The 22,860-nt window shown below is 42.4% G+C and overlaps 1 protein-coding gene across 2 annotated transcripts in view; it reads left to right on the top strand.

Moving 5' to 3' along the window:
- The window catches only part of LOC132896951 (kelch domain-containing protein 8B-like), a 314,670-nt gene that overhangs the window by 222,199 nt on the left and 69,611 nt on the right, over window positions 1–22,860 (top strand). For both annotated transcript variants that reach the window (XM_060938146.1, XM_060938147.1), the window contains exon 5: window positions 5,969–6,193. In XM_060938146.1, coding sequence (XP_060794129.1) covers window positions 5,969–6,193 — 225 coding nt within the window. The remainder of the gene's footprint in view (window positions 1–5,968; window positions 6,194–22,860) is intronic.

Below are 22,860 nucleotides of genomic sequence, written 5' to 3'. Positions count from 1 at the left end.
TCAAATCTCCCCATCTGGCCATTTTTGAAAAAAAAAAAAAAGCCTTAAATGTTTTCCCCAGAATTTAAGTTTAATAAATAATGCTATATAGTAACTCTAGGCTGCATACTTTAATTCCTAACAAATCCTGAATTCACCAGCGTACATTACACCATAAAATGGAGGTGGATTGCAAAATAGAAAATATAAGTTTTCATTGACAAAAATATTGAACTGCATACCGGTAAACCTTGCTGCAGTTTTCAGCTTCATGACTCCAAAGGAAGTAGGTTACTGTAACAGGCAGCATCTAACTTCTGATGTAATCTAAAACCTAATTGGTTGAAATTAATTTATAGGAATACAAACTATTCCAGGGCGGCACGGTGGTGTAGTGGTTAGCGCTGTCGCCTCACAGCAAGAAGGTCCGGGTTCGAGCCCCGTGGCCGGCGAGGGCCTTTCTGTGCGGAGTTTGCATGTTCTCCCCGTGTCCGCGTGGGTTTCCTCCGGGTGCTCCAGTTTCCCCCACAGTCCAAAGACTTGCAGGTTAGGTTAACTGGTGACTCTAAATTGACCATAGGTGTGAATGATTGTCTGTGTCTATGTGTCAGCCCTGTGATGACCTGGCGACTTGTCCAGGGTGTACCCTGCCTTTCGCCCATAGTCAGCTGGGATAGGCTCCAGCTTGCCTGCGACCCTGTAGAAGGATAAAGCGGCTAGAGATAATGAGATGAGATGAGACAAACTATCCCAAGTCTCTCCGCTCTCCCCTAACATTAGTCACATCAGTGTCAGTGAATTTCCAGCTCATGTGATAAATGTTCTTCTTAGACACATCTATATTAATGAAATATGTCCAGCTGAAACTATTTAAGCTCTCTGGATAGATGTAATAAAGAGAATTCGAGAATGTGCCAGTATATGTCTGGTGATTTCTACCACTATACATTGGGAGAAGGGGCGGGCCTACCAAGGAGTGGGTCTAGTTGACGTCACCTCTTGTCTCTACTGCACAGATTCTGGCTCCAGGTTTGACAACATGGCAGAAGTATTTTGGCTCCATTTCTATAGAATGGGAGACAATGGAGCCACGCCGTCCATGTTTTCGATAGTCGATGAGTGTGAATGTGAGTGTGAATGGGTCTTTATCTCTGTGTTAGCGCTGAGATAGATTGGCAAGTTGCCCAGGGTGTATCCCGTCTCTCACCCAATGTCAGCTGGGATTGGCTCTGGCTTCCCCTGTGACCCTAATGGGCAAACGGTATAGATGATGGATGGATGGAATGCAGAGTTGCACAATCTATTTTGTCAAGAAGCCAACTAGAGGGAATTTTCAAATGGCTCAGGGATGGAAGAAATTGGAGGTACATACTGATTACGTTACTGATTTGTTATAACCTACAATCAGATGAATAACAATAGTGTTCCAGGGATGGAAAAACAAATGAGGAATTGATTGGGGAACATGTTCTACCAGCAACCATGCAAGTCCATTCGAACTGAAATAGCAGCAGATCTTCCAGAACACAATTTTTTTAAAAAAAAAAACTTAATGGCCCTTAAACCACTCTGAATTTTATTGCTGCTTCAGCTCCTTTGCTCTGTGTGTGTGTGTGTGTGTGTGTGTGTGTGTGTGTGTGTGTGTGTGTGTGTGTGTGTGTGTGTGTGTGTGTGAGACAGAGAGCGAGAAGTGGTCCAGTTAATTATGTGAAGTTGTCAGTGTGTGGGACTGCACTCCACATGATCATGTTGTAAAAGTTACAGAGAGCTGACAAACCTTCACACACACACACACGGTGGTGTAGTGGTTAGCACTGTCGCCTCACAGCAAGAAGGTTCTGGGTTCGAGCCCAGTGGCTGATGGGGGGCCTTTCTGTGTGGAGTTTGCATGTTCTCCCCGTGTCTGTGTGGGTTTCCTCCGGGTGCTCCGGTTTCCCCCACAGTCCAAAGACATGCAGTCAGGTTAACATAGGGCAGCCTTGGGCTGAAGTGCTCATGAGCAAGGTACTCTGACTGCTCCCTGGGCGCTGTAGTATGGCTGCCCACTGCTCTAGGTATGTGTGTGTGTGTGTTCACTGCTACAGATGGGTTAAATGCAGAGGATGAATCTCACTGTGCTTGAAGTGTGCATGTGACAAATAAAGGCTTCTTCTTCTTCACACACACAGCACTGAATTCTGAGTTCTTTTATCAAACTTAGAAGCACTGTGCCCTGAGTGTATGACTCTGATGTATGGTTGAGTGCTATGATCAGGGCTCACCCCAGACCTCAGCCCGTCACAGATGGGGTACACTGAGAGGCAGAGCCAGAACACGAGCAAAATTGCAACAGAGTGCTGGAAAGAATGGAGTTACTGTATTGTTTCTGTTGTGACATCTGAGTCTTACTTTTTTCTCATTGATTAGACACAAAATGTACTAAGATCACACAGAATTCATCTCATCTCATCTCATCTCATCTCATCATCTCTAGCCGCTTTATCCTGTTCTACAGGGTCGCAGGCAAGCTGGAGCCTATCCCAGCTGACTACGGGCGAAAGGCGGGGTACACCCTGGACAAGTCGCCAGGTCATCACAGGGCTGACACATAGACACAGACAACCATTCACACTCACGGTCAATTTAGAGTCACCAGTTAACCTAAGCTGCCTGTCTTTGGACTGTGGGGGAAACCGGAGCACCCGGAGGAAACCCACGTGGACACGGGGAGAACATGCAAACTCCACACAGAAAGGCCCTCGCCGGCCACGGGGCTCGAACCCAGACCTTCTTGCTGTGAGACGACAGCGCTAACCACTACACCACCGTGCCGCCCTCACACAGAATTATTTGTACTAAATTTGGTCCAGCATGTAATTACATGTGCATAAACATTTTATTTTCAATCTCTCTCTCTCTCTCTCTCTCTCTCTCTCTCTCTCTCTCGCTTTAACACTATTGTTCATTAACAAGGCAAAATTGACATGCGGGCAGCAAAAACAAAGTTCTTGTTCTGCTAACTTGTTCAGTGAGAGGAGGAATTTCAGACAGACAACGGCGCCAAACTGAGCCTAATTCAGTTGTGTCTGTGGGAGTCTGCTGGGATATAGATAGAACAGCAGCAAAATCATATTAAGGCTATACATGAAAGATGAGTCTGGATGGAAGCACACATTATTTATGGCAGTGCGATTTCAGTCATGACCCCATAGGTCTGTCTGTGCACTGACGTAACGGCTCAATAACAGATTGCCCCAACTTGGCTTCTCCACATCCTCCCTCCATCCATGCTGGCACACACAGGTTGCCTCCTAAAATAACATCCCAGGTGTGGGTTCAGAGAAGGCCGACATGCTGTCTGCTGAGGAACTGTGTCAATGGCCTTGTTTCACAACTGTGATGTTTAATCACAGTTATTGGAAGAGTTTCTTACTGGCTAACTTTTCCTGTATCATTGTAGCTTTATTTAATTTTGTTTGTTTGTTTGTTTGTGCCTTGGGACCATGACTGAATAACCATTCTAATTTGTATGGAGGTTTTGAGATCAGTGACCTGAAATAGAAATTCTTCGTCATCTATTATCAGCTCTGGGCAGCACGGTGATGTAGTGGTTAGCACCGTCGCCTCTCAGCAAGAAGGTTCTGGGTTTGACCCCAGTAGCTGATAGGGACCTTTCTGTGTAGAGGTTGCATGTTCCTCTGGGTGCTCCAGTTTCCCCCACATTTCAAAGACATGCAGTTAGGTTAACATGGGGCGGCTTTGGGCTGAAGTGCCCTTGAGCAAGGCACCTAACCCCCAACTGCTCCCCAGGCACTGTAACATAGCTACCTACTGCTCTGGGTATGTGTGCGTGCTCATTGCTCACTTGTGTGTGTGCGTGTGTGTGTTCACTGCTTCAGATGGGTTAAATGCCGAGGACAAATTTCACTGTGACAAATAAAGGCTTCTTCTTCTTCTTCTTCTTCTTCTTCTCTGTTTTCCAACCAAGCAGCATTTGGCCTAAAAAGTTCATTAGCTAATGAACTGCCACATTACCATACACAGAAACGCACGCTGTATTCTGGACAGGGCTTTTAAAGCTTTTTGCTCTTACATGATCACAGCACAGATTCATTTTATGAACATAATCACACCATTCAAATATTAGGCACATTTGTCAAATACAGTATGAACCATCAAATTTGTTTATTTTACTGGAGTCTTTAGAATCTCTTAGTTCTAGATTTTCCAACCAAAGAACCCAAACCACCAATTATGCTTAAAAAGTTAAATGAAGATTTGAACCTTTTTTATATCTTAACCACACATTTCTTAGTTGAATTAAAATTGCAGGTAAAGTCAAGTTGCCATTATTAATCTTGATGATATTTATAACTATAATAACAGCAATAACAATTTTTCTGGTAGCTGATCGTAATGTCGTGTCATAAATAAATATTTTTGGCTGTATACTGTATGTGATGGCTTACATGGCTGTAACAACACTACTTGGTTGTTTTTTTTTTTCTGGTTGTTGTTGGTTTTTTTTTTTCTGATGTAGTGTGGTAAGTGTGACAGTCTGGTGAGATTGTGCGGTCCACGCTTTAACAAGGGTGCATATGGCTCACAGCACACAGGCCGTCTGTCCTCAAAGCTGGGAGACTCGAGTCTGGGCCAACACCAGATGCACACCGGCATATGTGCATGCCACTCTTTTTGATAAACCATTTTTGATAAAGATTGTTTTTACTTTCTTTAATAAATTTACTTCAGTTAAAGGTTAGATCGTGTTCATATTTCAGTGTGAGATTAAGCTAATGAACCACACCTTATCTTTTTTTTTTCTTAACTCAGGGTTGCGGTAATTTTGGAACTGACTGTATTTTCCCTTAACGTAGTGCTTTTTGCTTTGTGTGTCTCTCTTCCTTTTACAGCTCTCTCTAAAATTTGAATGACTGCAACCAACGAGCTTAAATCATTGCAGAACACTTTAAACAGCCTGCCGGCCTGCTTCTCTCTCTCTCTCTCTCTGTCTCTCTCTCTCTCTCTCCATCTCTCTGTCGTTTTGTGTCTTTCTCTCGGGTTGTACTGAACTTCAGACTGCACTGCGTCTCTTCATCCTCTCCTCCACAGGCCTGCCTTTTATTTTTCCCCTGTGTATGTGTGTGTTTTCTGCTGCTGGCCAGATCTTTGTCCCAGTGCAGTCTGAACAGTGTCAGGGATGGATGGGGATCAGACACATACTGGAGGCAAAGTAAGCAAGAGAGACTGGGAAAGATGGTAAAAAGATGTAGAAAGGGAATGAGAATGAAAGAAAACAGAAGGATGTTATAAATAGTAGAAGGTTTGTCTGCATTAAACTGCAGCTTGTTCTGGGTTTGATTCCCTTTCATTCTTAATGCAATGAATTATTAATAGAGCTATTTAATTAAACATTAACCTCAAGAACATTTTACTTTTTAAATAAAACCTGCAGTTTGAATAAAAAGCAGTTTTCATCATGGAGACCAGCCAAATCCCCCCCCCCCCAAAAAAAATAAAATAAAATAAAATAAAAAAACCACACACACACACACACACACACACACACACACAATGGCAATATTAGTAATATACCCCTAGGCACAGTGCACAGGTTAACAGAAGACCACACAGCAAGGAGAAGGAGAGGTCATGATGCTGTTGTTTGGTTCCAAAGCCTTTGTCTATTCTTGAACTACATTTCTTATTGCACAAGAGCCATTTCTCAGGCAGCAAAATCAACTTGGCTGTAGCACAAAAACAACGCTTGTCTGGAATGAAAAACTGGCTATGTCAAGCTCTTGAAGATGTTTAAAAGACAAAAGAGGTCTTGCTGAGCTCTGAAATCTTAAGCGCACACACGGCCAAAGAGGAGATCCGAGTCCTCTCGACTTCCACACTGACACACACAACAGCAGGACCCAGCAATACAGCTACAGGTATTTGCTGTGAGAAAAACTGTGTACCCTCAGTCTCAATCTGTTTAATCTTTTTCTCATTTGGGCTTCAGGTGGGCGTCAGGGCAAGATGCCGGTGACAGCTTTCGAGGCCTTTGACCTGGAGATGAAGAGCTGGTCGCGCTACCCGTGCATCCCGAGCCGCAGGGCCTTCTCCAGCTGCGCCGCCACAGAGCATGCCTTCTACAGCCTGGGTGGCCTGCAGCAACCCGGCCCACACAACTTCTACTCTCGACCACACTTCGTCTCCACTGTGGAAGAGTATGACTCTGAACAGGGTGAGGCCTGCTCACTTCCTCACACATACATACTGTATAAACATGCACTGTGTCAGCACTGTGGCAAGGAAGAGCTTGAAGCTGTTTATTAAACTCTGCTCAGTTTGCTCCACTTCATGCAGTGCAGACCTACATTTAGGCAGAATCACAAACAAACAGCTGCGAAGTATAGAAAATGTAAGCGTGAGATAGTACACACCACTTATAACAATAATTTATGGAGCCACAACTGTAATAAATCAAGGTAAAATTTCAAGCTACAGTGTGTAGGATTTTATTTTTGTTCAGAATAAAAATAAAAATGCATTTATTGAGTCAGGGGACAAAAAAATATTCATTTCCACATATCCTATATCTTTCCTAAAAAAAATCTTGAGATGTTGTGAGTCACCCTGACAGTCCAGTAATAAATGATCAGGGTTGTGTCAGGGACGCAGTGTTGTAGTCGAGTCACTAAACCTCGAGTCCGAGTCCAGTCTTGAGTCCCCAGTGTTCAAGTCCAAGTCATTAAAGAAAATTTCAAGTCGAGTCCACTATTGAGCCGAGCCAACTCGAGTCCGAGTCGAATCCGAGAACAAGACTCCAACCACACCATTTGACGGTGGCTGTTGCTGCCTTTATGTGAAACCGTCTCTGCTACTGTGTTGGACTAACATTACTGCTTGACTGCCCCATTTTAGTTAACAGGCTACAGATAAAAAGCTTGTTCATCGCTCAGCAAGCCCCGCCCACTATCAACAGGGCAAATAACATGAGAGAGGGTTAACACTAGCTTGTTCATCGGTCAGCAAGCAAGTCCCGCTATCAACAGAGCAATGAACATAGCGTGTCACTTACTTCTCTGGGTGGAGTCTTGCCAAATGGCGATTGATGTTCGAGGTTGTCCCCGTCGTCTCCTCGATAGTTCTTCTACACATGGAACACATACCGTAGCAGTGCATTTTTTCCCACTGCACGAGAAGTCTCTCCAGGAATTTTAGCACCATTAACGTTAGTTTGTTCCTGAACATGACATATGAAAGGTGAATGTGTATTCTCTTGCACAAAATTTGTATAAAAATTAATGTAGGTATAAATATCTTATGCCAAATTATTATGGCATGTTACAAAAAAATAAAGAAAAAATCAGAGTCCTCGTCTCCAATTTACGAGTCCAAATGCAGTTAATGCCCAAGTCTGAGCCCAAGTCATCAGTGCTCAAGTCCATGTCAAGTTACGAGTCCTTAAAATTAGGGAACAAGTCAGACTCAAGTACTACAAGCCTGCAGGAACGTCTGGTCTTGAGGGAAGTTTATATTCGTATGCCAGCTCATTGCTTTAGGCGTTTTAAAGAAGTCAGATTACACAGTGACAGAAGAGAGCCAAAAGTCTGTCAGTGGAGAAAAAGAGAGTGTGTGAGTACAAGTTTGCTATCTAGCTAAAACTAGGTGACTAGTACGTTATGTAGCATTGATGCTGTTTATGACTCCACAGAATGGGCACAGGTACACGTGGGCAGTGCATGGACACTGCTGGTGGCTCTGTCAGTCACAGCGTGATCAAACCAGCTGTTCTAGCTAAACCATAAGCTGTAATGGTCATGTCATTGTGCACAATAACTTTTTCTTTCATAACACAACAGGAGATAATTATATCCCCAAAGTCATGAAAACTTTTACCATGTCCCAAATTGTCTAGTACCAGAATAAACAGTGTCCCACTCAGTGTGGGTAAGTTTCCCAGTGAAGTGAGTGCTGCTTGAGTTTAATCTTTGAACTCCTTGTGCTTCTTTTTACCGTATGTTTTGCCATGTGCTTTTGTTTCTGTTCTTGTTATGAAGTCGGATGGATGGATGGTTTTTAGTATTTATGAATATTATTTAGTGTGCATGTACAGTGAACTGGTGTCTCATCCAAGGTGTATTTCCACCTCGTACTCAGCCCCACTCCAGATCCACAGCGTGTCCCTGATCAGGATAGAACAAAATTTCAAAGTCTTTAAAAGCTCTATAACATGCAGTACTGAAAGGCAGGACATTTGTGTGTATCCTCAGAGTGCTGTTTATTAGGGCAGATACAGTAATCATTGTCAGCGTTCACAATCTGTTCAGGGAACAGGCAGGCAGCATCAAACTAGCGTTACACTAAATTAGAGGCATTTAGCAGATGTTCTTATCCAGAGCAACATACAACATACCCAGAGCAGCTCAGGGAGCAGTTGGGGGTTAGATGCCTTGCTCAAGGGCACTTCAGCCATTCCTGCTGGTCCAGAGAATTGAACAAGTGACCTTTTGGTCCCAAAGCTGCATCACTAACCTTTAGGCCATGGCATAGTCCATATGTCAAAATGAGAAAAACAGGAAAGCATTAAAACCAGGAAACACAGAACATGGAAATGAAGTAAACAAGGCTTAGACTTCTGCTGCCTTGAAGTCCACCTCAGAAGTTCATGAATATAAGTTCAGAGGTGGTGACTACGATGCAGTGTTGTAGTCGAGTCACTAAACACTGAGTCCGAGTCCAGTCTGGAGTCCCCAGTGTTCAAGTCCAAGTCATTAAAGAAAATTTTGAGTTGAGTCCGAGTCAAGTCTACTATTGATCCGAGTCAAGTTGAGTCCAACACTGATCCAAGTCGAGTCCGACACAAGTCCCGCTATCAACAGGGCAAATAACATGAGAGAGGGTTAACGCGAGCTAGGAGGCACTCCAGGACTGTTTTTCCACCACTGACTGGAGCATGTTCAGACAGGCGGCCACCTACAACAACACCACAGATCTCCAGGAATACACAGAGACCGTCACTGCCTACATGAGGAAGTGCATGGACGACATTACGGTCACCAGAACCGTCTCCATTCGGGCCAATCAGAAGCCATGGCTGACAGGGGAAGTCTATAGGCTCCTGTGGGCTCGGAATGCCGCCTTCAGAGCTGGGGACGAGGTGGGCCTGAGGACAGCTAGGGCCAATCTGTCATGAGGCATCAGGGTGGCCAAGAGACAGTATTCCAGGCACATTGCTGACCATTTCAACAACAGCAGAGACACCAGGAACCTGTGGTGGGGGTTTCAGACCATCACAGACTACAAGCCCTCGCCACAGACCTATGACAACTCCACGTCTCTGCTGAATCAGTTGAACAACTTCTTCGCTCGCTTTGAGGCAGACAACAGCACCATGGCAAAGAAGACCCCACCACCTCCCGGTGACCAGGTGTTGACGCTGTCCCCAGACAGCATGAGGAGAGCTCTCAGGACGACAAATGTACGAAAAGACCCAGGTCCTGATAACATTCCTGGTCGTGTCCTGAGAGACTGTGCCGAGGAGCTCACAGATGTCTTTACAGACATCTTCAACATCTCGTTGAGCCAGGATGTTGTCCCCACGTGCCTCAAAGCCACCACCATCATCCCGGTCCCGAAGAAGCAGTCTCCCTCCTGCTTCAATGACTACCGCCCTGTCGCACTCACTCCCATCCTCATGAAGTGCTTCGAGCGGCTAGTCATGAGGCATATCAAGTCTGCCCTCCCCCCCGCCCTGGATCCTTTTCAGTTTGCATATCAATCCAACCGTTCAACCGATGATGCCATCTCCACTGCCCTCCACTCAGCCCTCACCCACCTGGAGACAAAAGACTCATATGTCAGAATGCTGTTCATAGACTTTAGCTCAGCATTCAACACAATCATTCCTCAGCAGCTCATTCACAAACTGGACCAGCTGGGACTCAACACCTCCCTGTGCAACTGGCTGCTGGACTTCCTGACGGGGAGACCACAGACTGTACGGGTCGGCAGCAACTCCTCCAGCACCATCACACTAAACACGGGGGCCCCCCAAGGATGTGTGCTAAGCCCCCTCCTCTTCACTTTGCTGACCCACGACTGCACACCAACATCCAGCTCAAGTATCTTCATTAAGTTTGCGAATGACATGACTGTGGTGGGTCTCATCAACAACGGCGATGAGACAATCTACAGGAGTGAGGTGAGCCGCTTGGCCATGTGGTGCAAGGACAACAATCTCCGTCTGAACGTGGAGAAGACGAAGGAGATTGTTGTGGACTTCAGGAGAGAGCACACCCAGCATGCTCCACTATCTATCGACGGTGCTGCAGTGGAGAGGGTGAGCAGCACCAAGTTTCTGGGTGTGCACATCTCTGAAGACCTGTACTGGAACAACAACACCACATCACTGGCCAAAAAAGCCCAACAGCGTCTGTACTTCCTCCGCAAACTGAGGAGAGCAAGAGTCCCGGCCCCCATCATGCACACATTCTACAGAGGCACCATCGAGAACATCCTGACCAGCTGCATCACCGTGTGGTACGGCGCCTGCACCGTGTCCTGCTGCAAGACTCTGCAGCACATCGTGAGAGCAGCTGAGAAGATCATTGGTGTCTCTCTCCCTTCTCTTATGGATATATATAACTCCCACCTCACCCGCAAAGCCATCAGGATTGCAGGTGACCCCACCCACCCATCTCACAGCCTCTTCAGCCTGCTGCTGTCGGGGAGGAGACTGCGGAGTCTCCGGGCCAAAACCAGCAGGCTCAAAAACAGTTTCTTTCACCAGGCGGTCAGGAGGCTCAACTCCCTCCCTGTTCTGCCCCTCCTCCCCCCTCTGCCCCCTGCCACAGATTCTGCTCGCACACCCCCCTTCAGCATCTGACATGTCATCCTCACAGTTCCCCCCCCAACACACACACACACACACACACACACACACACACACACACACACATACATACATCTCATCGTTCATTAACACACTGAACTCAGGGACCGCACATCTCACTTTACCTCGCCCATTTGCACTATTCCGCACTACCTCACCTTAACAGCTGCTAGTTTGTTTATTCTGCTTATTTCATGTTTCATGTTTACCTGCTATACCTCAAGTGCCCTTGACTGTTTGGTTATTTGTACCAATTTATGTGTGTGTGTGTGTGTGTGTGTGTGTGTACCGTATATATGAGTGTTTAGTCTAGTTAATATCTAGAGTGTTTATACTGTTTATATTGTCTGTTTGAGTGTTTAGTCTGTCTTGTTCTTATCTAGTGTTTATACTGTTTATTTATTCTGTTTATATTGTTTGAGTGTTTAGTCTGTCTAGTTCCTATCTAGAGTGTTTATACTGTTTATATTGTTTGTTTTTTCAATTATTCTATTTTTATTTATTGCATTGCCAGTTTGCACCGTGGGTCAGAGAGGACTGATATTTCATCTGTGCTGTATGTCGAGCATGTATAGCATATTTGACAATAAAGTTGACTTGACTTGACTTGACTTCATCAGTCAGCAAGGCCCGCTATCAACAGGGCAATGAACATAGCGTGTCACTTACTTCTCTGGGTGTAGTCTTCCCAAATGACGATTGAAGTTCGAGGTTGTCCCTGTCGTTTCCTCAATAGTTCTTCGACACATGGAACACATAGCAGTGCATTTTTTTCCCACTGCACGAGAAGTCTGTATAAGCAAAGCAGACAACCCTAGGGGTTTCTCTCCAGGAATTTTAGCACCATTAACGTTAGTTTGTTCCTGAACATGACGTATGAAAAGGTGAATGTGTATTCTCTTGCACAAAATTTGTATAAAAATTAATGTAGGTATAAATATCTTATGCCAAATTATTATGGCATGTTACAAAAAAATAAAGAAAAAATCAGAGTCCTCGTCTCCAATTTATGAGTCCGAATGCAGTTAATGTACTAATCCGAGTCATCAGTGATCAAGTCCATGTCAAGTCATGAATCCTTAAAATTATGGCACGAGTCAGACTTGAATCCAAGTCCTGGACTTGAGTACTACAAGCCTGCTACGATGTGGTGTGTTCGAGTGGTCTTTGTTGGGGGAAAAAGTGGACAACATGAAAAAAAAATACAACCCCAATTCCAAAAAAGTTGGAACAAAGTACAAATTGTAAATAAAAACAGAATGCAATGATGTGGATGTTTCAAAATTCCATATTTTATTCAGAATAGAACATAGATGACATATCAAATGTTTAAACTGAGAAAATGTATCATTTAAAGAGAAAAATTAGGTGATTTTAAATTTAATGACAACAACACATCTCAAAAAAGTTGGGACAAGGCCATGTTTACCACTGTGAGACATCCCCTTTTCTCTTTACAACAGTCTGTAAACGTCTGGGACTGAGGAGACAAGTTGCTCGAGTTTAGGGATAGGAATGTTAACCCATTCTTGTCTAATGTAGGATTCTAGTTGCTCAACTGTCTTAGGTCTTTTTTGTCGTATCTTCCGTTTTATGATGCGCCAAATGTTTTCTATGGGTGAAAGATCTGGACTGCAGGCTGGCCAGTTCAGTACCCGGACCCTTCTTCTACGCAGCCATGATGCTGTAATTGATGCAGTATGTGGTTTGGCATTGTCATGTTGGAAAATGCAAGGTCTTCCCTGAAAGAGACGTCGTCTGGATGGGAGCATATGTTGCTCTAGAACTTGGCTATACCTTTCAGCATTGATGGTGTCTTTCCAGATGTGTAAGCTGACCATGCCACATGCACTAATGCAACCCAATACCATCAGAGATGCAGGCTTCTGAACTGAGCGCTGATAACAACTTGGGTTGTCCTTCTCCTCTTTAGTCCGAATGACACGGCGTCCCTGATTTCCATAAAGAACTTCAAATTTTGATTCGTCTGACCACAGAACAGTTTTCCACTTTGCCACAGTCCATTTTAAATGAGCCTTGGCCCAGAGAAGATGTCTGCGCTTCTGGATCATGTTTAGATACGGCTTCTTCTTTGAACTACAGAGTTTTAGCTGGCAATGGCGGATGGCACGGTGAATTGTGTTCACAGATAATGTTCTCTGGAAATATTCCTGAGCCCATTTTGTGATTTCCAATACAGAAGCATGCCTGTATGTGATGCAGTGCCGTCTAAGGGCCTGAAGATCACGGGCACCCAGTATGGTTTTCCGGCCTTGACCCTTACGCACAGAGATTCTTCCAGATTCTCTGAATCTTTTGATGATATTATGCACTGTAGATGATATGTTCAAACTCTTTGCAATTTTACACTGTCAAACTCCTTTCTGATATTGCTCCACTATTTGTCAGCGCAGAATTAGGGGGATTGGTGATCCTCTTCCCAGCTTTACTTCTGAGAGCCGCTGCCACTCCAAGATGCTCTTTTTATACCCAGTCATGTTAATGACCTATTGCCAATTGACCTAATGAGTTGCCAATTGACCTAATGAGTTGCAATTTGGTCCTCCAGCTGTTCCTGTTTTGTGCCTTTAACTTTTCCAGCCTCTTATTGCCCCTGTCCCAACTTTTTTGAGATGTGTTGCTGTCATGAAATTTCAAATGAGCCAATATTTGGCATGAAATTTCAAAATGTCTCACTTTCAACATTTGATATGTTGTCTATGTTCTATTGTGAATACAATATCAGGTTTTGAGATTTGTAAATTATTGCATTCCATTTTTATTTACAATTTGTACTTTGTCCCAGCTTTTTTGGAATCGGGGTTGTAGACAACATGAAAAAAGCTCTTTTTTTTTTTAGTTCCTGAGTTTGTGGTGTATGACTTTCTGGTAACATAAATTTCCAGAGTAATTATGAACAAACACAAGACAACTGCATACAATTGGGTAATATAGCAATGACAAGACAGGGCGGAGACAAAACTAGAATTACAAAGGCTCATGTCAATGTAAATAGAAAGTCAAGGGAGGGAAATGAAACATGAACAGTGAGCATCTCTCTCTCTCTCTCTCTCTCTCTCTCTCTCTGCAGAAGCCCACCAGGACTTGACACTATTCAATATGACAATGATGTGATATTGATATTATAATATGTTAAAATTATGGTATACAAGTATCATATAAGCCTAATATCATATAAGCACTCGTATAAAACTGACAAATTCCATCAGTACAGTACAAGTGGCTAATTAGATGCAGCAGTTATTTCAATTTTCCTTCCATTTCTTACTAAATACAACCCCAATTCCAAAAACGTTGGGACGCTGTGTAAACTGTAAATAAAAACAGAATGTGAAGATTTGCAATATCATGGAAACCCTATATTTAATTGAAAATAGTACAAAGACAAAATATCAAATGTTGAAACTGAGAAACTTTATTGTTTATTTGAAAAATATATGCTCATTTTGAATTTGATGTCAGCAACATGTTTCAAAAAAAGTTGGGACAGGGGCATGTTTACCACTGTGTTGCGTCACCTCTACTTTTAACAACACTCTGTAAACTTTTGGGAACTAAGGAGACCAATTGCTGTAGTTTTGAAATTGAAATGTTGTCCCATTCTTGCCTGATATACAATTTCAGTTGCTCAACAGTTCAGGGTCTCCTTTGTTATATTTTGCACTTCATAATGCACCAAATGTTTTAAATGGGAGGCAAGTCTAGACTGCAGACAGGCCAGTTTAGCACCCAGACTCTTTTACTACAGAGCCATGCAGTTTTAATATGTGTAGAAAGTGGTTTGGCATTGTCTTGCTGAAAGAAGGAAGGCCTTCCCTGAAAACGATTTTGTCTGGATGGCAGCATATTGCTCTGAAACGTGTATATATCATTCAGCATTAATGATGCCTTCCCAGATGTACAAGCTACCCATGTCATGTGCACTAATGCACCCTCATACCATCACAGATACTGGCTTTTAAACTGTGCACTGTGCACATAACAAGCCGGATGATCCCTCTCCTCTTTAGCCTGGAGGACATGGTGTCCATGATTTCTAAAAAGAATTTCTACTTTTGATTCATCAGACCTTGGGGCAATTTTCCACTTCGCCTCAGTCCATCGTAAAAGAGCTCGGGCCCAGAAAAGGTGGCGGTGTTTCTGGATATTGTTTATATATGGTTTTAACTTGCATTTGTGGATGCAGTAATGAACTGTTTTCACAGATGATGGTTTTCTGAAGTGTTCCTGAGCCCATACAGTGATTTCCATGACAGACACGTATCTGCTTTTAATGCAGTGTTGCCTGGGGGCCTGAAGATCACGGATATCCAATGTCAGTTTTCAGCCTTGTCTCTTGCATACAGAGATTTCTCCAGATTCTCTGAATATTTTAATGATATTGTGTACCACAGATGATGTGATCCCCAAATTATTTGCAATTTTACATTGAGGACCGGTATTCTTAAATTATTGCACTGTTTGCCCATGCAGTCTTTCACAGAGCGGTCAACTCCTCCCCATCTTTACTTCTGAGAGACTCCGTTTCTCTGGGATGCTCTTTTTATATCCAATCATGTTAATGATCTGTTGCCAATTAACCAATTTTTTTTAAGCATTACACAACTTTTTCAGTCTTTTGTTGCCCCGTCCCAACTTTTTGGAAATGTGTTGCTGACATCAAATTCAAAATGAGCATATATTTTTCAAAAAACAATAAAATGTATCAGTTTCAACATTTGATATGTTGTCTTTGTACTATTTTCAATGAAATATAGGGTTTCCATGATTTGCAAATCTGTACATTCTGTTTTTATTTATGTTGTGTCCCAATTTTTTTGGAATTGGGGTTGTAATAACAAAAGAATAAAAATGTCTTGCCATATGATTTGCCATATCGCCCACCAATGTGAGTAGACCAGTTTCTTTTGACGTAGATTAGAAATTGAAACTGATGGTCTACGTTTTGCAATCCCGTTAAAATCATGCTGAGTCTTACTGAGGTCTAGGCTTTATCTGTGTCCCATGAGGCAGCCTTCTGCGTCGCCCTGTTATGTTTAATGCGAGTGTATGCACTGCAAAAAACTGAAAACTGAATTTGAGGAGAAAATTCCTTAATACTATTGACAAGACATCTTGGAATAAGTTGGTTACAATCTAGAACTAGTTTTAATAATCTCAGCATTGGTGTCTTGTTTTCTTCTACACTGCAAAAATGATATCTTAACAAGTTAGAATATCTTGAATATAGTTGAAACGATCTGGCTTTTCCTATTAGAAGAATACAAGACACCAACTCTAAGATTATTAAAACTAGTTCTAGATTGTAACCAACTTATTCCAAGATGTCTTGTCAATAGTATTCTCCTCAAATTCAGTTTTCAGTTTTTTTGCAGTGTGGCTTCTTAAACTCATGCTCCTCTGCGATTTCTCACACTTTGTGCTGTTCTTCTGAATGCTTTGTAGCATTTAATTAAATTGTCATTTCGCTGGGCACGGAAGCTGCTGTGCCTGTCACAGGCACTATTAGTGAAGGAGTCGGCCGAGCTTCACTAGTGAATTCCAAAGAGAAATCTTTCACATAAAAGGAAAGACCCCTGTGGGCTGTCAACCATCATCACTAGGAAATATATGCTTGCTTTAAAATCTCCTATCTCTGTCTTCTTGTTTCATTCCATTACATCTTTGTGCGTGCATGTGTGTGTGTGGACTCTGCAGATAGTAACCTCTTCTGTTGATTTGAAGTTCAAACTAAACCCTCAGCTCATAAGAGATTCCAGCCTGCTTATATTAAACCTTTTCAGTTCTTCAGCGTGCACCATTATCCTGGTTGCTGATTCAGTCAGCAGAATAGAAATGACAAAGAATAAATGGTAAAAATGAAAAGCAATAAGGCAACGGAAAAGCAAGCCGATTCTGAAGCTTGAGAAGGTCTGTGATTTTTTTTTTTAACCATGCTGTGCAGTGTCCAGTGTCAGACAGAAAAGACATGTTCAGTTGTTGAAGGTTTAAGGTGAGCAGATTCTTTATCAGTGAAAATGCTACATGCTGGAGCGGAGAGGAAAAGGTTGCAGGGTAGGAACAGGTCATCAGCTATCGCAGTATACATTTTAATACAGAGCATTTGCATTTTAATATCCTATCACAGAAATTGTCACATCACTGTTGCAATTTGTGCAGTTAATGGAAGTCTTTGAGAAAGCTGAGATGCGTGCAGCTAATAGACAGTAGCATGAGGGGCCGGTGTATGGTTAAAAGGTAATCAGTAATTCACTTATCCCATTATCTATTACTGTGGAGGCTCTGCAGAAAGTAGGTAAGTGTAATTGCCAATTCACGGATATAGGCCGGCTCAGTTACACTTTCCTTGTTGTTAATATGACCATTCACCAAGGCAATGAACACGTGTAAAGTGTATGAATATGTGTCTATATCCTCATGTACACATGGACTCCTTTATAGTTAACATTTTCCAATACCTCAGGGTAGTCCTGTTATCAAATGAGCAAAAGAAAAACCTCTCTCTCTCTCTCTCTCTCTCTCTCTCTCTGCTCCCAGGGCAGGTTATTTGGTTAATTATGTACGCCGAGTTTCACTCTTGAGCTCGGGATTTGTGTAAGAAGCATTTCCCTGCAGCTTAAAGCGCCCGTGCTTAAAAGCTGGCAAAGATGTTTGTTAAAAGGTAACCCTGCTGCCTCGCCTGCTGTTCACTTCACTGTGGTTAGGGCAAAGCTGTTCAAAAGATCTTATTTGTTTCTGACATCAGAGGCACTTATAATATCCTTCTGCCTTATCTGTGTCTCTTTAAACATTTAAACTCTTTTTCTAGGTATAGTTTCCAGTCCCTTTTTTATTGTTATGCTTTCCATTTGCTTGCAGTTTGATCAAGTTTTATTGCTTTTCCTATCATTTTTATATGGCTTTTGTGTTTCAGTGCGTCAACATTTTTTACAGCTATATTAAAACATTGGAATGAAGAAAGAGTCAACTGGGCAATATTTTATACTGTTATACTTAAGTGTATTTTTAAAGAAAAAAAAATCCACCTTGGTGGCACAGCATTGCCACCCCATAGCTCCAGGGTCCACTGGCTGTGTAGAATATCTGTGTGTGTTCTCTCTGTGTCTGCATGGGTTTCTTCTGGGTTTTCCAGTTTCATCCCACCTTCAAATGCATGTCAGTAGGTGGGGTGGCGACTCTAAATTGCCCCAAGTGTGAATGAGTATGTGAATATGTGTACAGTGGTGCTTGAAGGTTTGTGAACCCTTTAGAATTTTCTATATTTCTGCATAAATATGACCTAAATCATCATCAAATTTTCAGTTACACTGAAAAGGATCAGTTTTATTTTATTCATTCATTGTCCTGTATCTTCAGTAACCACTTCATCCTGGTCAGGGAAGTGGTGGGTCCGGAACCTATCCCAAGAACGTACAGTGGTGCTCGAAAGTTTGTGAACCTTTTAGAATTTTCTATATTTCTGCATAAATATGACCTAAAACATCATCAGATTTTCACACAAGTCCAAAAAGTAGATAAAGAGAACCCAGTTAAACAAATGAGACAAAAAAATATTATACTTGGTCATTTATTTATTGAGGAAAATGGTCCAATATTACATATCTGTGAGTGGCAAAAGTATGTGAACCTCTAGGATTAGCAGTTAATTTGAAAGTGAAATTAGAGTCAGGTGTTTTCAATCAATGGGATGACAATCAGGTGTGAGTGGGCACCCTGTTTTATTTAAAGAACAGGGATCTATCAAAGTCTGATCTTCACAACACGTTTGTGGAAGTGTATCATGGCACAAACAAAGGAGATTTCTGAGGACTTCAGAAAAAGCGTTGTTGATGCTCATCAGGCTGGAAAAGGTTACAAAGCCATCTCTAAAGAGTTTGGACTCCACCAAGCCACAGTCAGACAGATTGTGTACAAATGGAGGACATTCAAGACCATTGTTACCCTCCCCAGGAGTGGTCGACCAACAAAGATCATTCCAAGAGCAAGGCGTGTAATAGTCGGTGAGGTCACAAAGGACCCCAGGATAACTTCTAAGCAACTGAAGGCCTCGCTCACATTGGCTAATGTTAATGTTCATGAGTCCAGTGTAGGTATCATGCCGCCATCTTGTGTCAGAACTACAATTCCCAGGCAACTTCCGTGTGACCTACGTCACGCGTGGGCGGGATCACCTACGTCAGTCTGCCATGCACGCATAAATCCAAGCGGAAGCTCCCCCATCTTTGTCTCTCACGTCTGGCTTCCGATGAATCTGGACGTATAAAGAGGCGCTCTCCACCCAAAAAGACGTCTTCTTTCTTGCAAGATCCATCACTCAGCGCGATTTTCTTACTTACCCTTGGCAAAGGTAAACTCTAGAGTCGCGCGATCTTTAAACTCAACCTGAGTTATAACCGGTTTACTTGCATTAGAAGTGACGTCATGACTGCAGCCCAGGCAGTTAAAAGTTAAGAAGCGATTGAATCCTTTTTAACTCAAAAGCGCTGTGCATCTTATTCTGATCAGAGACTTTTCCTCACGAACGCTGAGGTTCGGACCAAGAATCCTCTGCTTTCCACGGGAACCACCCAAGTGCTCCGCTGGACCCGAAAGTTTTCTCCGCCTCCATCACGGGCGGCTCACGTGCTCCCACGGCGAGGCCCGAAACTACACCGGCGAATAGTTCTTCATATCTTGCTAAAGGCAGGATTAAGTAAGATTTTGGCATTTGGGCATAATTAAGATAGTCTTAGGAATTTGCTTTTATTTGAAATAGTGTGAATTTAAACCCAGGTTTATCTGTTACACTGTTAGACCCGCAGCGTGTTGATTTATTTTGGCTCTATTTTCAATTGTTTAATAGATAGGCTGCGCATGCGTCTCTCTCTTTTATTCTTACTAACATTATAATTTCATTATTATACATCTTGATCTCATTAAGATTTCAGTGGATTCAGTATGGTTATGAGCTAGTGGGTTAGCTACAGTTTCCCTTTGTCTTTAGCAACACGTGCTCAGTAGGCCACACCAGGCCTAACAAACACACTTTAGCTAGGCCATAGGGCCTTTAGCAAACACACACTAGCAACACAAGGCTAAACACAGAGCTAATCCTTTGTTCTGTTTAGATAACATTCTTTTGTTTAGCTACCAACAAGCTAGGCCTCCACCACGTGTAGTTAGCTACACGAGGCTAAACACATGGTCAAGTCCTACACACACACACCCACCTCACTGCTTGTATATATTGATTTATTATTTTTATCTTTGTGTAATAAATTCATTTATTAAACAAACTGTGTTTATTTGTGTGAACAACAATATCTGAAGTCCCCAATCTTCTCAAAGAATTCAAAAAGGGTGCATATGTTATGTAATATGGTGAGTGATCGTAATAATTTGGAAATATACCATAATTTAGCTGTTTGGTAATTTATTATTAAGCACCAGTATTAATGGTATGATTCACTAAATGATTCACTAAATGATTCACTGAATGACTCACTTCAAATGAGACTGATTCTATGGTATGATTCAATTCAAACGAGTCAAATTAAATGATTCAATGGGATTGATTCATTTTAATTATTGACCTTCAAAATTTAATGAGACTGATTTAACGAGATTGATCACTTAATTTCAATAATTAACTGATTACACCCACACCAGCATCAGGAGAACACTGAACAACAATGGTGTGCATGGCAGGGTTGCAAGGAGAAAGCCACTGCTCTCCAAAAAGAACATTGCTGCTCGTCTGCAGTTTGCTAAAGATCACATGGACAAGCCAGAAGGCTATTGGAAAAATGTTTTGTGGATGGATGAGACCTAAATAGAACTTTTTGGTTTAAATGAGAAGCATTATGTTTGGAGAAAGGAAAACACTGCATTCCAGCATAAGAACCTTATCCCATCTGTGAAACATGGTGGTGGTAGTATCATGGTTTGGGCCTGTTTTGATGCATCTGGGCCAGGATGGCTTGCCATCATTGATGGAACGATGAATTCTGAATTATACCAGCAAATTCTGAAAGAAAAATGTCAGGACATCTGTCCATGAACTGAATCTCAAGAGAAGGTGGCTCATGCAGCAAGACAATGACCCTAAGCACACAAGTCGTTCTACCAAAGAATGGCTAAAGAAGAATAAAGTTAATGTCTTGGAATGGCCAAGTCAAAGTCGTGACCTTAATCCAATCTAAATGTTGTGGAAGGACCTGAAGCGAGCAGTTCATGTGAGGAAACCCACCAGCATCCCAGAGTTGAAGCTGTTCTGTACGGAGGAATGGGCTAAAATTCCTCCAAGGCGGTGTGCAGGACCGATCAACAGTTACCAGAAACGTTTAGTTACAATTATTGCTGCACAAGGGGGTCACACCAGATACTGAAAGCAAAGGTTCACATACTTTTGCCACTCAGATATGTAATATTGGATCATTTTCCTCAATAAATAAATGGCCAAGTATAATATTTTGTCTCATTTGTTTAACTGGGTTCTCTTTATCTACTTTTAGGACTTGTGTGAAAATCTGATGATGTTTTAGGTCATATTTATGCAGAAATATAGAAAATTCTAAAAGGTTCACAAACTTTCAAGCACCACTGTACGTTCTTGGGATAGGTTCTGGACCCACCACTTCCCTGACCAGGATGAAGTGGTTACTGAAGATACAGGACAATGAATGAATAAAATAAAACTGATCCTTTTCAGTGTAACTGAAAATTTGCAGTGAAATGTAGTGAAGTTCGCAGTACAGTAGTGTAGTGGTTAGCACTATCGCCTCACAGCAAGAAGGTTCTGGTTGGCCCCAGTGGCCAACAGGGGCCTTTCTGTGTGGAGTTTGCATATTGTGTCTGTGTGGGTTTCCTCCGGGTGCTCTGGTTTCCCCCACAGTCCAAAGACATGCAGTTTGATTAACTGGCTACTCTAAACTGCCCATGTGTGAGTGTGCAGAAAGGAACTGGCCACCTGACTGCTGAAATTCTGGCCAAGTCAACCAAGCATGGTTCGCCACAAACCTGGATTGGGTTCACCAGTGATGATGACAATGTAGCGAAATTTATAAAATATTGTGTTAATGCATTTTGACTGTCTGGATGTCAGCTCATTCAAATGCCTTTGATTAACATGTGCATTCGAGTTAGCAAGCTGGTGTGTAAACATTTCACAAAGTAGTTCTTGTTATCCCCTGCCCAAACGAAGTTTGGCAGGAGATATAGAAACAGGTTCTGTCCGTCCATCTGGCTGTTCGTCTGTCTGGTCATGTTTTCGCTTCTGAGCCATATCTTTACAACTACTGAAGATATCTTCATGAAACTTTGTATACATATCAAGCAACATGTGAACTGGTGTATTTTGCTAGTTTGGATTTTTGAAAAAAAAATTCAAATTTTTACATAGAAAATAGATTTTCACTTAGTTTCTAAGAGCAATGTTCATTTCCAGAGCATATATCCAAAACTATTCATGATACGGATTTGAAATTTGGTATGGACCCTTTTCACGTGACGTCACGACAAACACGGCCGCCATTTTGGACATGTACTACCAGTAGTTTACCACAGCCAGCATTGAGGAACAGCAGCAAAGAAAGTGTTTATTTTCAGCAAGACTTCCATCATGCCACTATATTGTTGTGCACCTGGATGTAGTAACCATCAACAAACAAGGCAAGGGTTATCATTTTATCGGATCCTGACGGAGAAGATGGATAGCGGCCATTAACAGATTGGCAGCCCTCGGCATACCAACACTTGTGCAGTGACCACTTTGTTGGAGGTAAGACGAATAAAATTAGCCAGAAAAGGCATTACATTGCTGTTAACATTCTGTGGCGGCGAGTGTGTAACCAAATAGGCTAAAATAACCCATTGTAACCTCTTTGTTCTTCTGTAGTAGCTATTAGCTAACGACATAAGCTAGCGTTGTGTTCCTTTGCTGTTGGTAGACTGTAGGACAGATCAGAGGTAGTGTCCTACAAATAGCGCTTAATTTGAGGGGGAGCGCGCTCCGG

Source organism: Neoarius graeffei, chromosome 13 (assembly GCF_027579695.1).
Source record: "Neoarius graeffei isolate fNeoGra1 chromosome 13, fNeoGra1.pri, whole genome shotgun sequence".
Taxonomy (NCBI): Eukaryota; Metazoa; Chordata; class Actinopteri; order Siluriformes; family Ariidae; genus Neoarius; species Neoarius graeffei.
Note: the sequence above shows the minus strand (reverse complement) of the source record. Positions and strands in the feature narration are given on the sequence as shown.